The following is a 16,194-nucleotide window of genomic DNA, read 5'->3' as shown; positions in this document are numbered from 1 at the left end:
CGCAGGAGGTTCCGGACCGTGGACCGTCGCAGGAGGCCTAGTGCGTGGAGCCGGTACAGGTGGCACCGGACTGGTGTCACGCACTTCTGGGCGAATGCAGGGAACCGGCACATGACGTATCGGGCTGGGGAGGCGCACTGGAGATCTGATGTGTGGAGCCGGCACAGATGGCACCGGACTGATGACCCGCTCTTCAGCCCACCTGCGCTGCAGCCTACTCCATGCTAACCCCTCTCTTCGGTATCCTTCCTCACATTGTTCCATCGACTCCCAAGCGGGCACTGGCGCTCTCCTCGGCTCGACCGACCACCCTTTGTGCCGCGCCCAAAACAATCTTGGGGTTGTGCTGGGGCTTTCTGTGGCCGCGAACCCTGGGGTCGTCGCTGTCCTCCATTATTACCTTCCGTCTGCCACCAAGGAAGGCGGCATCCATCTATCACTCAGAGGCAACGATAAACAGCTGCCTCTAATTGGGAACCATATTAGCACAAACATAGAAATAGACATTATTGGTGTTGTACCTTATTACCAGTATTGTATCCTATTATTGGTGTTGTACCCCATTACCGGTGTTGTACCCCATTACCGGTGTTGTACCCCATTACCGGTGTTGTACCCTATTACCGGTGTTGTACCCTATTCCCTGTGTTGTACCCGATTACCGGTGTTGTACCCTATTACCGGTGTTGTACCCTTATTACCGGTGTTGTACCCTTATTACCGGTGTTGTACCCTATTACCGGTGTTGTACCCTATTACCGGTGTTGTACCCTATTACCGGTGTTGTACCCTTTTTACCGGTGTTGTACCCTATTACCGGTGTTGTACCCTATTCCCTGTGTTGTACCCGATTACCGGTGTTGTACCCTATTACCGGTGTTGTACCCTTATTACCGCCGTTGTACCCTATTAACGGTGTTGTACCCTTATTACCGGTGTTGTACCCTATTATTGGTGTTGTACCCTTATTACCGGTGTTGTACCCTATTACCGGTGTTGTACCCTATTATTGGTGTTGTACCCTATTATTGGTGTTGTACCCTTATTACCGGTGTTGTACCCTTATTACCGGTGTTGTACCCTTATTACCGGTGTTGTACCCTTATTACCGGTGTTTTACCCTTATTACCAGTGTTGTACCCTTATTACCAGTGTTGTACCCTTATTACCAGTGTTGTACCCTTATTACCAGTGTTGTACCCTTATTACCGGTGTTGTACCCTATTATTGGTGTTGTACCCTTATTACCGGTGTTGTACCCTTATTACCGGTGTTGTACCCTTATTACCGGTGTTGTACCCTTATTACCGGTGTTGTACCCTTATTACCGGTGTTGTACCCTTATTACCGGTGTTGTACCCTTATTACCGGTGTTGTACCCTATTATTGGTGTTGTACCCTTATTACCGGTGTTGTACCCTTATTACCGGTGTTGTACCCTATTATTGGTGTTGTACCCTTATTACCGGTGTTGTACCCTTATTACCGGTGTTGTACCCTATTATTAGTGTTGTACCCTATTACCTGTGTTGTACCCTATTACCTGTGTTGTACCCTATTACCTGTGTTGTACCCGATTACCGGTGTTGTACCCTTATTACCGGTGTTGTACCCTATTACCGGTGTTGTACCCTTATTACCGGTGTTGTACCCTATTACCGGTGTTGTACCCTATTACCGGTCTTGTACCCTATTACCGGTGTTGTACCCTATTATTGGTGTTGTACCCTTATTACCGGTGTTGTACCCTTATTACCGGTGTTGTACCCTTATTACCGGTGTTGTACCCTTATCACCGGTGTTGTATCCTTATTACCGGTGTTGTATCCTTATTACCGGTGTTGTACCCTTATTACCGGTGTTGTACCCTTATTACCAGTGTTGTACCCTTATTACCAGTGTTGTACCCTTATTACCGGTGTTGTACCCTATTATTGGTGTTGTACCCTTATTACCGGTGTTGTACCCTTATTACCGGTGTTGTACCCTTATTACCGGTGTTGTACCCTTATTACCGGTGTTGTACCCTTATTACCGGTGTTGTACCCTTATTACCGGTGTTGTACCCTTATTACCGGTGTTGTACCCTATTATTGGTGTTGTACCCTTATTACCGGTGTTGTACCCTTATTACCGGTGTTGTACCCTATTATTGGTGTTGTACCCTTATTACCGGTGTTGTACCCTTATTACCGGTGTTGTACCCTATTATTAGTGTTGTACCCTATTACCTGTGTTGTACCCTATTACCTGTGTTGTACCCTATTACCTGTGTTGTACCCGATTACCGGTGTTGTACCCTTATTACCGGTGTTGTACCCTATTACCGGTGTTGTACCCTTATTACCGGTGTTGTAACCTATTACCGGTGTTGTACCCTATTACCGGTCTTGTACCCTATTACCGGTCTTGTACCCTATTATTGGTGTTGTACCCTTATTACCGGTGTTGTACCCTTATTACCGGTGTTGTACCCTTATTACCGGTGTTGTACCCTTATCACCGGTGTTGTACCCTTATCACCGGTGTTGTGCCCTATTACCGGTGTTGTGCCCTATTACCGGTGTTGTATCCTTATTACCGGTGTTGTATCCTTATTACCGGTGTTGTACCCTTATTACCGGTGTTGTACCCTTATTACCGGTGATGTACCCTTATTACCGGTGATGTACCCTTATTACCGGTGTTGTACCCTTATTACCGGTGTTGTACCCTTATTACCGGTGTTGTGCCCTATTACCGGTGTTGTGCCCTATTACCGGTGTTGTGCCCTATTACCGGTGTTGTACCCTATTACCGGTGGTGTACCGTATTATGGGTGTTTTCGCCATTATGGTATTGTACCCTATTATTGGTTATGTACCCTACTACTGGTGTAGTGCCCTATTATTGGTGTGGGATGCTACTATTGGTGTTGTACCCTTATTACCGGTGTTGTACCCTTATTACCGGTGTTGTACCCTATTAACGGTGTTGTACCCTATTATTGGTGTTTTTGCCATTATGGTGTTGTACCCTATTATTGGTTATGTACCCTACTAATGGTGTAGTGCCCTATTATTGGTGTTGTATGCTACTATTGGTGTTGTACCCTTATTACCGGTGTTGTACCCTTATTACCGGTGTTGTACCCTTATTACCGGTGTTGTACCCTTATTACCGGTGTTGTACCCTTATTACCTGTGTTGTACCCTTTTTACCGGTGTTGTACCCTTATTACCGGTGTTGTACCCTATTGGTGTTGTACCCTATTGGTGTTGTACCCTTATTACCGGTGTTGTACCCTTATTACCGGTGTTGTACCCTTATTACCGGTGTTGTACCCTTATTACCGGTGTTGTACCCTTATTACCGGTGTTGTACCCTTATTACCGGTGTTGTACCCTTATTACCTCTGTTGTACCCTTATTACCGGTGTTGTACCCTATTACCTGTGTTGTACCCTTTTTACCGGTGTTGTACCCTTATTACCGGTGTTGTACCCTATTGGTGTTGTACCCTATTGGTGTTGTACCCTTATTACCGGTGTTGTACCCTTATTACCGGTGTTGTACCCTTATTACCGGTGTTGTACCCTTATTACCGGTGTTGTACCCTTATTACCGGTGTTGTACCCTTATTACCGGTGTTGTACCCTTATTACCGGTGTTGTACCCTTATTACCGGTGTTGTACCCTTATTACCTCTGTTGTACCCTTATTACCGGTGTTGTACCCTTATTACCGGTGTTGTACCCTTTTTACCGGTGTTGTACCCTTATTACCGGTGTTGTACCCTATTGGTGTTGTACCCTATTGGTGTTGTACCCTTATTACCGGTGTTGTACCCTTATTACCGGTGTTGTACCCTTATTACCGGTGTTGTACCCTTATTACCGGTGTTGTACCCTTATTACCGGTGTTGTACCCTTATTACCGGTGTTGTACCCTTATTACCGGTGTTGTACCCTTATTACCGGTGTTGTACCCTTATTACCGGTGTTGTACCCTTGTTACCGGTGTTGTACCCTTGTTACCGGTGTTGTACCCTTGTTACCGGTGTTGTACCCCGATTACCGGTGTTGTACCCTTATTACCGGTGTTGTACCCTTATTACCGGTGTTGTACACTATTGCCTGTGTTGTACCCTATTACAGGTGTTGTACCCTATTATTAGTGTTTTGACCTGTTACCGGTGTTTTATCCTACTAATCTAATCTCCTACTACTCTAATATGCTACTAATCTAATCTACTGCAAATCGACTCTAATCTATTACACCTGCATTCTAGCTGTTTGGGGTTTTAGGCTGGGTTTCTGTACAGCACTTCGAGATATTATCTGATGTACGAAGGGCTATATAAAATAAAATTGATTGATAAAATTGATATTAATAATCTACTGCTAATCTACTACTAATCTCCCGCTCGTCTAATCTACTACTAATCTACTCTACTATGAAATCTACCGCTAGTCTAATCTAATCTACTTCTAATCTAATACTAATCTAATCTACTACTAATCTACTACTAATATAGTCTACTACTAATCTAATATACTACCAATCTAATCTTTTGTATACAAATCTGTATATTCTCTCCCGCCTTCATTGTCCTCTGTCTGACACGCACACACACAATCATCTAAATGTTGTCTGCTGTAAAGTCCATTTGCTGTAATGTGCCTCCTGGCTTCCAGTCTCTGGGTAGAATACTAATGACTGGCAAGGTCACAGGCAGAGTGGAGGGGGGAGAAATCCATGGGGAGGATGGTCATCCTAACCTCAGACACAGTGCACCAGGTTCAGTCACCAGGACCAGGGGATGAGGGATCCTCTGGAGGTCAACACTTAAAACTTTTCGTCATCTGACTCTTAGCCGACTGTATCATTTCAGCTGAATATCCGATTTTTCTTCCATAAAAATACATTTTAATCTTTGAAATTAACCACTGGGCATTCATGCATACACACACACGCGCGTGCAAACACACACACACACACACACACACACACACACACACACACCCTGAGGTTAATGGAGAACAGGGTTTCAGCTGAGTCTATGACAATCCTCTCACACTTTAAGCATGACCAGTCCATTGGCACGGCTTCCCATACAGTGAGCCTAAAAGGGCAAGTTGTTACACCGGACAAGGGCACCTTGAACTCTGGATGGCTGTGTTTTATGCCCGTCAGGATTGATATCATAATTCAGGCTGTGTGGGAGAGAGAAAGAGAGAGTCACCCCTCTCTGGGAGGACAGTACTGAGGCACTTAGCCTTATTAAAAGCAGACGTATGCTGGCTCTGGGCCTGTGATAGCCTTGAGAAATGCCTCATGGCAGCGAGGAGTGCGCTGCATACTTACCTCTCTGCACAGAGTGATAATAATGACTGTGTGGTCGGTGAGACCCACCAGCTGGTTCTGGGCATTGGATCAGTTGGATCACTGAGGCAATTCTCTTTGTTTGACCACCTCAGTGCTGAGGCCTTTGAGGCTGGGCTGATAAAGAGAAAGTGAGATCTCAGTCCACTTAGCCTTTCATCTCTTGAGAGCCACAGCCCTGCCGGCCCCCACAGGGTAAAAGGATCAAAGATGTTAGATTAGAAACAGGAAATAGAATAGAATTAGGCAGAGTGCTGACTAGGCTCCATCTAGGTAGATGGGTTATTTATGTCAGTGTGGGCTAGCTGGGTGATGTGTGTATTGCAGCCCAAATCCCTGGGTAAAGGCCTACTGAATGTACTCAAGGGGATATGGTATGTGAATGTAGCACCTCTCATGTAGCATCTGTCATTCATACTGCTGCATCATTATACTGGTATGTCAAATATGAAGTCCCCCTGGCAAACAGGCTAGATACAGATACTTCCTACTTAACACCACCACTCCCAAACAGACTGGATACTTCCTGCTAAACACTACTACTCCCAAACAGGCTAGATACATAGAGTTCCTGCTAAACACTACTACATCCAAACAGGCTAGATACTTCCTGCTAAACACTACTACTCCCAAACAGGCTAGATACATAGAGTTCCTGCTAAACACTACTACATCCAAACAGGCTAGGTACTTCCTGCTAAACATCACTAATCCCAAACAGGCTAGGTACTTCCTGCTAAACACCACTAATCCCAAACAGGCTAGGTACTTCCTACTAAACACTACTACTTCCAGACAGCATTTATACTTCCTTCTGAGCACTACTACTCCCAAACAGTCTAGATACAGATACTTCCTGCTAAACACCACCAATCCCAAACAGGCTAGGTACTTCCTGCTAAACACTACTTCTCCCATTCCCCTAATATTAATACAATTAATATTAGAAACAGCATTTGGTTCTGATTGATGAACTTTCTAAACTTCCTGTGTTTCTGTCTCTATGTGCAGGCTCTGATTCAGCTGCCTGTGTACATCTCCCAGTGTGAGGAGGTCCGTGTGTTCTTCGAAACCCGACCTGAAGACCTCAACCCACCCAAAGAGTAAGCCACGAAACACACCTTCTAGTTTAAGAAGCACGCTCTGTCGCTCAGTCGAATGCACAGCAGAAATGTGTCTGAGTGATATACACATCCCAAAGTTCACACCAGTGCTGGGCCAACAACAAACACTCTGACTACAAAAAGACACACATAGCATAATGCTGTGTGCAGGTTTCTTTCATGGAGTAGCTTTTTGACCACCTGACCACGATGTCATGTTGAATCAAGCCAATCCATCAGTAATAGGTTCTATCAAATCAAATTGTATTAGTCACATGCGCCAAATACAACAGGTAGACCTTACAGTGAAATGCTTACTTACGAGCCCCAAACCAACAGTGCACTTTCAAAAAAATGCGGATAAGAATAAGATATAAATGTAACAAGTAAAATATAACAATATATACAGGGGGGTGCTGGTACAGAGTCAATGTGTGGTGGAACTGGTTAGTTGAGGTAGTATGTAATGTAGGTTATTAAAGTGACTATGCATAGATGACAACAGAGAGTGGCAGTGGTGTGGAGAGGCTACCCAGACAGGCTACCCATAGTCTGAGTAGCCATTTGACTAGATGTTCAGGAGTCTTATGGCTTGTGGGTAGAAGCTGTTTAGAAGCCTCTTGGACCTAAACTTGGCGCTCCGGTACCGCTTGCCGTGCGGTAGCAGAGAGAACAGTCTATGACTCGGGTTGCTGGAGTCTTCTGACACCGCCTGGTATAGAGGTCCTGGATGGCAGGAAGCTTGGCCCCAGTGATGTACTGGGCCGTTCGCACTACCCTCTGTAGTGCCTTGCGGTCGGAGGCCGAGCAGTTGCCATACCAGGCAGTATAAAACAGGGTAATGACTATGATGTCATGCTCCCTCTGGTATTGCTGTAGTGGATGGGAGAGCAGTTGTTGGTTTTCCCTGAGTGGGAGCTACATAACGTGTATCTTAGAGGAGCGGAACATCTGAGGGTGCATGAGCGCCGTGCCGTCTAAAGGCAGACCCCTCTCTTGTAAATCTCACACATTAGTGTCATAACCAGCCTGTCAGTTACAATGTGCCAACACTAGATCATAAAGTCACCACACCATTTCTCCCATCACATATGTGTTGTTGTTGAGCTACCAGATGCCTGGAGTGCAGGAGGGGTTACTAGTGGTTACGGCTTTTCAGAGAGACCATGATATTAAGTTCAGACCCTCAACCTTTTATAGAAATAAAATAAAGAAAAACAGCTGTCAACCAAGGTGTGTGACTGGTCACCTTGTCTTGATCAGTCTGTCATCATGTGACATAAGTGATGGAATTCTATGTCAGGCACTTGGGTTTGGTTGGAAAGGGAATTTTTCTTTTTTCTTAAAACCATATTTTACCAGGTTTTTTAAGCTATTGCTTTCCCAGGGACAGCTGGTGTGCAAGACTAGGTTTTCTTCCCAGAAATATGTAAATGTGTCAAACCAGATGCTTCTCAGATGCTCTCTGCTTCTCCCTCACTTTTTGACAGGTCCTAATTTGTTTTTTTTATATCAGTTTTTCTTCTATAACAGACAGCTTCTTATCTATGTCTGACTGGCAGTGTATAAGCCGAGAAGCGTTTAAATGCTCAAATGCATTTCCCACAAAGCTAGGCCCATGTGTTAAATTTATGTATGCCGAGAGGTGTTCAACTCTCACATCCCAAAAACTACTTCAGGGTTTATGGGAGTAATGTTTCAATCTCATCTACGCTGTCGAATCTTAACCAGACACATTTCTGCAAAGATATGCACTTTTTTTTTTTTTGCTGTGGTCCGTTTTACACTCAAATCCATAGATTGTGAATGAACATCAACTATATACAGTACCAGTCAAAAGTTTGGACACACCTACTCATTTCAGGGTTTTTCTTTATTTTTTACTATTTTCTACATTGTAGAATAATAGTGAAGACATCAAAACTATGAAATAACACATATGGAATCATGTAGTTACCAAAAAAGTGTTAAACATATCAAAATATATTTTATATTTGAGATTCTTCAAAGTAGCCACCATTTGCCTTGATGACAGCTTTGCACACTCTTGACATTCTCTCAACCAGCTTCATGAAGTAGTCACCTGGAATGCATTTAAATTAAGAGATGTGCATTGTTAAAAGTTGTCGTGTCTTTGGCTATGCCAGATTAATTGCTATGACATGCTATTCTATAAAATAATTTCTCCGTAATTAATATTACTTGATTGAACTAATCATGTAAATATAATTAACTATAGAGGGACACCACGGAAGAATATTTATAGAGCTGTTATCTTCCGAATAAACTCTTAAAGATTTAGTAATATTTTACATCCATAGCAGTCACATTAATCGACATTTTATTCAGTCTCATCTGAAAGTGTTAAATCCTTGGTTATATGCAAAAATCCTGGCTAACAAGTTGAATCAGCAATACAACATTGGGTTTAATTATTTATTTACTAAATACCTAACTAATTACACAGAATCACACATACACAATTAAATCATAACTTGATCACAAATTGCCGTCATAAAGAAAAACGTCTCTAGTGGGCGGAATAGATATGACAGCTTGTTACACAAAGGGAAGGGGCTGAGTTTTAGTGAAAGAGCGGGAGACTGGAACATAGGCGAAGCTGTACCATCGTAAATACAGTATCTTATGCATTCTAAATTACCGCCCATTTGAAAAAGGATAATGCAATAAATATTTACTTTGAGCTGCCCTTCAGTAGGTTGGTGGTAGATGGACCGTGTCGCCAACCCGAGTCCTCTGTCCTTTGAAGAATGTCTCTGGTGGTCACTGGATACGTTGGAGTAGCGTCGATGTGTAGTAGACGGGATACTCTGACTGTCCTTCCTAACCTGCGTTTGTAGCAGCTGTTGCTAACTCAACGGCTAGGAGGTATCACTTCTGTGGTGAATATGAGTTCAAAGTTCATACCATTTGCAACCAAAGTCCATGCTGATGTTGGCTTAGTTCTGTAGTTATTATCTGAACCATTCTGACATCGGATCGTCATCCTAAATGTACCCGGAACAGGAAGTTATATTTTTGTCAATGGCTTTTATAGTGGAGGGAGAGGGGGTGTCTGAAAAGTTTATAACCCATGTCTCTTCACAGGGGCGGGCCCCTGGTTGAGCAGAAGCCAAACTTATGAAAACCCAAATCTCTCATTTGGAAGCTAAAATTACATTTCATCTCTTAACAAATAATTTCATATTCAATGTAAGGGCTGTCGTTCTCCTCGTCCTCGGATGAGGAGAGGAGAGAAGGATCAGTAGACCAAAATGCAGCATTAGGGAAATAAGCCATCTCTTTATTCGTAACGACGGCACACGAAAACAAACACTTTTACAAAATTACAAAACAAGAAAACGACGTAGACGAAACCTGAACATGAACTTAACTAACTAAACGTAAAACTCACGGACAGGAACAGACTACATCAAAACGAACGAACAACCAAACAGTCCCGTATGGTGCAAACCATAACACAGATACGGAAGACAATCACCCACAAACAAACAGTGAGAACACCCTACCTAAATATGACTCTCAATTAGAGGAAAACGCAAAACACCTGCCTCTAATTAAGAGCCATACCAGGCAACCCAAAACCAACATAGAAACAGAAAACATAGACTGCCCACCCAACACACACGCCCTGACCATAAACACATACAAAAACAACATAAAACAGGTCAGGAACGTTACATTCAAACATTTGAATTAAACAACAATTCCATGTGAATCCGATACCTCTGACGTTTAGACTTTCCACAGTAGAGTTTGTCATTCTATCATTGATGAGAATGTGTCAGAGGGCAATCGAACTGACATAATATACCTTAAGTACCACCGCATATGTTCAGTTGGTCGGATTACCAGAATATAGTTCATTTCCCCCCCAACTTCTGATGTTCCCAGAATCTCTATGTTAACCAAAGGGTTTTCTTATGTCACATCAGTTATAGTAGGGAGAGAGAAAAAGGGGGAAAGAGGTATTTATGACTGTCATAAACCTACCCCCAGGCCAACGTCATGACAAAGCTAATTTGTGGAATTTATGTTGAGTCGTGACAAGGTAGGGGTATACAGAAGATAGAGCTATTTGGTAAAAGACCAAGTCCATATTATGGCAAGAACAGCTCAAATAAGCAAAGAGAAATGACAGTCCATCATTACATGAATTTCAGTCAATGCAGAACATTTCAAGAACTTCAAAAGTTTCTTCAAGTGCAGTCGCAAAAACCGCTATGATGAAACTGTCTCTCATGGGGACCGCCACAGGAAAGGAAGACCCAGAGTTAACTCTGCTGCAGAGGACACATTCATTAGAGTTACCAGCCTCAGAAATTGCAGCCCAAATAAATGCTTCACAGAGTTCAAGTAACAGACAAACCTCAACATCAACAGTTCAGAGGAGACTGCATGAATCAGGCCTTCATCGTCAAATTGCTGCAAAGAAACCACTACTAAAGGACACCAATAATAAGAAGAGACTTGCTTGGGCCAAGAAACATGAGCAATGGACATTAGACCGGTGGAAATCTGTCCTTTGGTCTGATGAGTCCAAATTTGAGATTTGTGGTTCCAACCGCCATGTCTTCGTTTGACGCAGAGTAGCTGAATGGATGATCTCTGCATGTGTGACTCCCACCGTGAAGCATGGAGGAGGAGGTGTGATGGTATGGGGGTGCTTTGCTGGTGACACTGTCTGTGATTTATTTAGAATTCAAAGAACACTTAACCGGCATGGCTACCATAGCATTCTGCAGCGATACGCCTTCCCATCTGGTTTGCTCTTAGTGGGACTATAATTTGTTTTTCCATAGGACAATGACCCAACACACCTCCAGGCTGTGTAAGGACTATTTGACCAAGAAGGAGAGTGATAGAGTGCTGCATCAGATGATCTGGCCTCCACAATCACCTGACCTTACCCCAATTGAGATGGTTTGTGATGAGTTGGACCGCAGTGTGAAGGAAAAGCAGCCAACAAGTGCTCAGCATATGTGGTAACTCCTTCAAGACAGTTGGAAAACCATTCCAGGTGAAGCTGGTTGAGAGAATGCCAAGAGTGTGCAAATATGTCATCAAGGCAAAGGGTGGCTTCTTTGAAGAATCTTAAATATAAAATATATTTTCATGTGTTTAAAACTTCTTTGGTTACTTCATGATGTGTTATTTCCTAGTTTTGATGTCTTCACTATTATTCTACAATGTAGAAAATAGTCAAAATAAAGAAAAACCCTTGAATGCGTAGGTGTCCAAACTTTTGACTGGTACTGTAAATCTGCGTTAATCAGCGATAGCTTTTGCACAGGGGTGCTTATCATTCCTCTGTGTTTGTTGGCCATCGACATTATTGCAGTTGTGAGTACCTTAGTCGAAATCCAAGATGGCTGCCTGATTGTCTGTTACAATATGCATGGTGTGTTCAGTGACTGCAGGGGAGATGGCTCTCTGTGGAAGGAGAAGAATACAAGGCCTGTCACTGCTCTGGCCAGTATGAATGGCTCCTGTCGGGTCACCTCCGCAGACAGACAGACCAGAGCTAGTTCCCTCTGGCTGTTGCCAAGGACACATACATTATTAGCTACATCTCAGACAGACAAATCCCAAGCATCTGCTACTGGGGACGGGGGGGGGGGGGGTGGAAGGCGGGATTGAGAGGCAGATGAATATAGAAAAGACCTTGGTTTATCTTTATTCAAATTGGATTATAGCTCTTTCCTAATGCAGACATTGTTTTCAGCTGACATTGCACCAGCAGCCCCTCTCTCTTTGGGTCTCTATGGAGGGATGAAATACAGCCCTCTATAAATCTACCGGAGTAGGGAGGGATGTCACTGTCTGTCCATCAGAAAGATTGAAGTAGCAGGCATGGGAGAGTAGAGAGTAGAGTAGAGAGATGGACATCCAGCCAACTTGACACAACTGTGGGAAGCGTCCCCTGTGGAACACTTTTGAACACTTCCTAATATTTTGTACAGTCAGTATAGAAGAGAGAAATGGCTGGCACCCCATACAGCTAGCTCATTATTGGACCTTTGTGGCCTGGCACCTGGTAGTGGAATGGGCTTGCTTTTGGTTTAGGGAGCAGCTGTGTTTTAGTTTTACAGGCCTAAAGCTCCATATTGGACCCAGTCCTATTCAATGTCTCCATGACCATGATTGGCTCATCCATGGTCCAATGAAAACTAATTTGGCATGAGGGGAGGGCTGATTTGGTCTGATGGAAAACTCTTGTTAATGTACAGTATACTGGACACTACCTAGTTGAGTCATCAGTGTGGTCCTGTCTATCCCAGTATGGCACAGTCTTTTTTACCCTGTTCTGACTCCCAAACACGAAGCAAATTCTTTGGTCCTTTAAAAACCTGCTGTATGTAAAATATTGTGTACTATATCTTGGAAAATAAATACATGTGACTGGATGACATGATGTTTGTTTCCAACAATAGGGCTGTTTTACTAAAGAAGTTAGCACATTTAAATGTCTTACTCACGTTGGCCACGGAGAAGGAGGGCCCACAGTCCTTGGTAGCGGGCCGCGTCAGTGGCACTGTGTTATCCTCAAAGCAGGCAAAGAAGGTGTTTAGTTTGTCTCCATATCCTAGTCTGCTGTCCCCACATGCTTCAAGATTGTCACCATTGTTCCTGTAACTAAGTATGCAAAGATAACTGAACTAAATTACTATCGCCCCGTAGCACTCACTTCTGTCATTATGAAGTGCTTTGAGAGACTAGTCAAGGATCATAATCACCTCCACCTTACCTGTCACCCTAGACCCACTTCAATTTGCTTACCGCCGCAATAGGTCCACAGACGATGCAATCGCCATCACACTGCACGTTGCCCTATCCCATCTTGACAAGAGGAATACCCATGTAAGAATGCTATTCATTGACTATAGCTCAGCATTCAACACCATAGTACCCTCCAAGCTCATTATTAAGCTTGAGGCCCTGGGTCTGAACCCCACCCTGTGCAATTAGGTCGTGGACTTCCTGACGGGCTGCCCCCAGGTGGTGAAGGTAGGAAACAACATCTCCACTTTGCTGATCCTCAGCACTGGGGCCCCACAAGGGTGCGTGCTCAGCCCCCTCCTGTACTCCCTTTTCACCCATGACTGTGTGGCCAAGCACGCCTCCAACTCAATCATTAAGTTTGCAGACGACACACCAGTAGTAGGCTTGATTAACAACAACAACGAGACAGCCTACAGGGAGGAGGTGAGGGCTCTGGGAGTGTGGTGCCAGGAAAATAACCTCTCACTCAACGTCAAGAAAACAAAGGAGATGATTGTGGACTTCAGGAAACAGCAGAGGGAGCACCCCCCTATCCACATCGATGGGACCGCAGTGGAGAAGGTTGAAAGTTTTAAGTTCCTCGGCGTACACATCACTGACAAACTGAAATGGTCCACCCACACAGACAGTGTGATGAAGAATGCGTAACAGCGCCTCTTCACCCGCAGGAGGCTAAAGAAATTTGACTTGTCACCTAAAACGCTCACAAACTTTTACAGATGAACAGTTGAGAGCATGCTGTCGGGCTGTATCACCGCCTGGTATGGCAACTGCACCGCCCACAACCGCAGGTCTCTCCAGAGGGTGGTGCGGTCTGCACAATGCATCACTGGGGGCAAACTACCTGCCCTCCAGGACACCACAGCACCCGATGTCACAGGAAGGCCAAAAAGATCATCAAACACAACAGCCACTCGATCCACTGCCTGTTCACCCTGCTATCATCCAGAAGGCGAGGTCAGTACAGGTGCATCAAAGCTGGGACCGAGAGACTGAAAAACAGCTTCTATCTCTTAAATAGCCATCACTAGCACAGAGAGGCTGCTGCCTATATACACAGACTTGAATCATTGGCCACTTTAATAAATGGAACACCAGTGACTTTAATAATGTCACTTTAATAATGTTTACATATCTTGCACTACTCATCTCATATGTATATACTGCATTCTATACTTTTCTGCTTAGTCTATGCCACTCTGACATTGCTGGTCCAAATATCTATTCTTAATTCCATTCCTTTACTTAGATTTGCGTGTATTGGGTATATGTTGTGAAATTGTTACACATTACCTGTTAGATATTGCTGCACTGTCAGAACTGGAAGCACAAGCATTTCGCTACACCTGCAATAACATCTGCTAAACACGTGTATGTGACCAATGACATTTGATTTGATTTAAAATGTACTTTGTGTTTTGTTTCCTTACCACGATACTAACGAGTATCACAATACTGGTATAGTCCCGGCCATATCTCTAGCCCTCTGCTTCCCTTTGATAAGCCAGGCTAGTGGTGGAGCTAGGGTTGTCTTGGCTGGAGACCTCCTCTTTTTTTCAGCATGCTAATGGATGGGCAAACTAATGGTTGGAGATTTATTACGACTGGGCCAGTGCAATCAACAGGGTTGCCAGGCGAACAATGCATTATGTGATTGAGAGTGTGAATTTGGAGGAAAATAAGACGGACAGTTGCCAGGAATAAATGAACAAGAGACGTAGAACAGTGATGAAAGAAGATAAATGGAGAGAGTGAGAAGAAAAGACAGCAGGTGTAGAGAGAGAGAGAGAGAGAGAATGAGAGAGCGAGAGAAAAACAAATTAGGAGAGAGAGAGCTTCTGAGCTGTTCTCACTCCTGCTTTGGGGTAGTGGAAGCAGAACTTAAGGGAGCAGTGTGTGTCAGACCCACCACATAGCCTAGTGATTAGAGCGTTGGGCCAGTAACCGAAAGGTTGCTGGATCAAATCCCTGAGCTGACAAGGTAATAATCTGTCTTTCTGCCCCTGAACAAGGCAGTTAACCCAATGTTCCCCGGTAGGCTGTCTTTGTAAGTAAGAATTTGTTCTTAACTGAGTTGCCTAGTTAAATAAAGGTAAAATAAATAAAAAAAATACAATGTTTGTATTTTTTGTAGGTTCAAAATAAAAAAAATAGATCATACACGCTCTGAACACTTTGATGTCCGTCCGAGAGAGAGAAATGAATGGAATTGAGATACGCTAATCTCTAGGTAATTATGCTGTCAATGTCTTTATTCTTTTGGAACTTTTATGAGTGTAATGTTTACTGTTAATTTTTCATTGTTTATTTCACTTTTGTGAAATAAATAAAGCCCCGTAAATTGAAATGTTAATTGAATTGAGAGGCAGAGAGGGACAGGGAGGGACAGAGGGAGAGAGAGAGAAAAAAGTCTGTCTGAATTAGCCACTTCAGTTTTCACTAGCAACTGGACATTGAATTAGCTGCCTCCTGATGAAAATGGATGGAGGATTGCTGTCCTAATGGATAAAACAAACTGATCTCATTCAACCCAGTATCACAGACTCATTATGGGCTATATGGTCCAGATACCAGTATGGATTTTTCCAGTATCGCCTAAAAATATATTTTGATACAATGGTAAATCAATTAAAACATTTACAAATTGGATTACTTCACTGTCTGTTTTGTATAAGTTTGGTTGAATATGAAATGGAATGGAGAAAGCCCATTAAAAGTTTCAAGTTTTAATGTCACATGCACAGTGAAATACAGTGAAATTCCTTTTTTATAAACTCAAAACCCAACAATGCAATAATCAATAAAAATGTATTACTAGAAAAAACACACATGAGAAATAAGAATAGGAAATATGAAAAACACAATTAAGTAAGTAAGTAAGCATACTATATACAGGAAATATTTAAAAAGTCAGTTCCAATACC

General features: G+C 43.3%; 1 protein-coding gene across 6 annotated transcripts in view; it reads left to right on the top strand.

Moving 5' to 3' along the window:
* Window positions 1-16,194, top strand: part of sh3pxd2b (SH3 and PX domains 2B) — a 62,113-nt gene that overhangs the window by 31,990 nt on the left and 13,929 nt on the right. For all 6 annotated transcript variants that reach the window (XM_055941989.1, XM_055941985.1, XM_055941988.1 and 3 more), the window contains exon 5: window positions 6,375-6,466. In XM_055941989.1, the coding sequence (XP_055797964.1) occupies window positions 6,375-6,466 (92 nt within the window). The remainder of the gene's footprint in view (window positions 1-6,374; window positions 6,467-16,194) is intronic.

The sequence above is a fragment of the Salvelinus fontinalis genome, chromosome 13 (genome assembly GCF_029448725.1).
Source record: "Salvelinus fontinalis isolate EN_2023a chromosome 13, ASM2944872v1, whole genome shotgun sequence".
In the NCBI taxonomy this organism is placed as follows: domain Eukaryota; kingdom Metazoa; phylum Chordata; class Actinopteri; order Salmoniformes; family Salmonidae; genus Salvelinus; species Salvelinus fontinalis.
The sequence above is the reverse complement of the archived record's forward strand: the minus strand, read 5'-3'. Positions and strand labels throughout refer to the sequence as shown.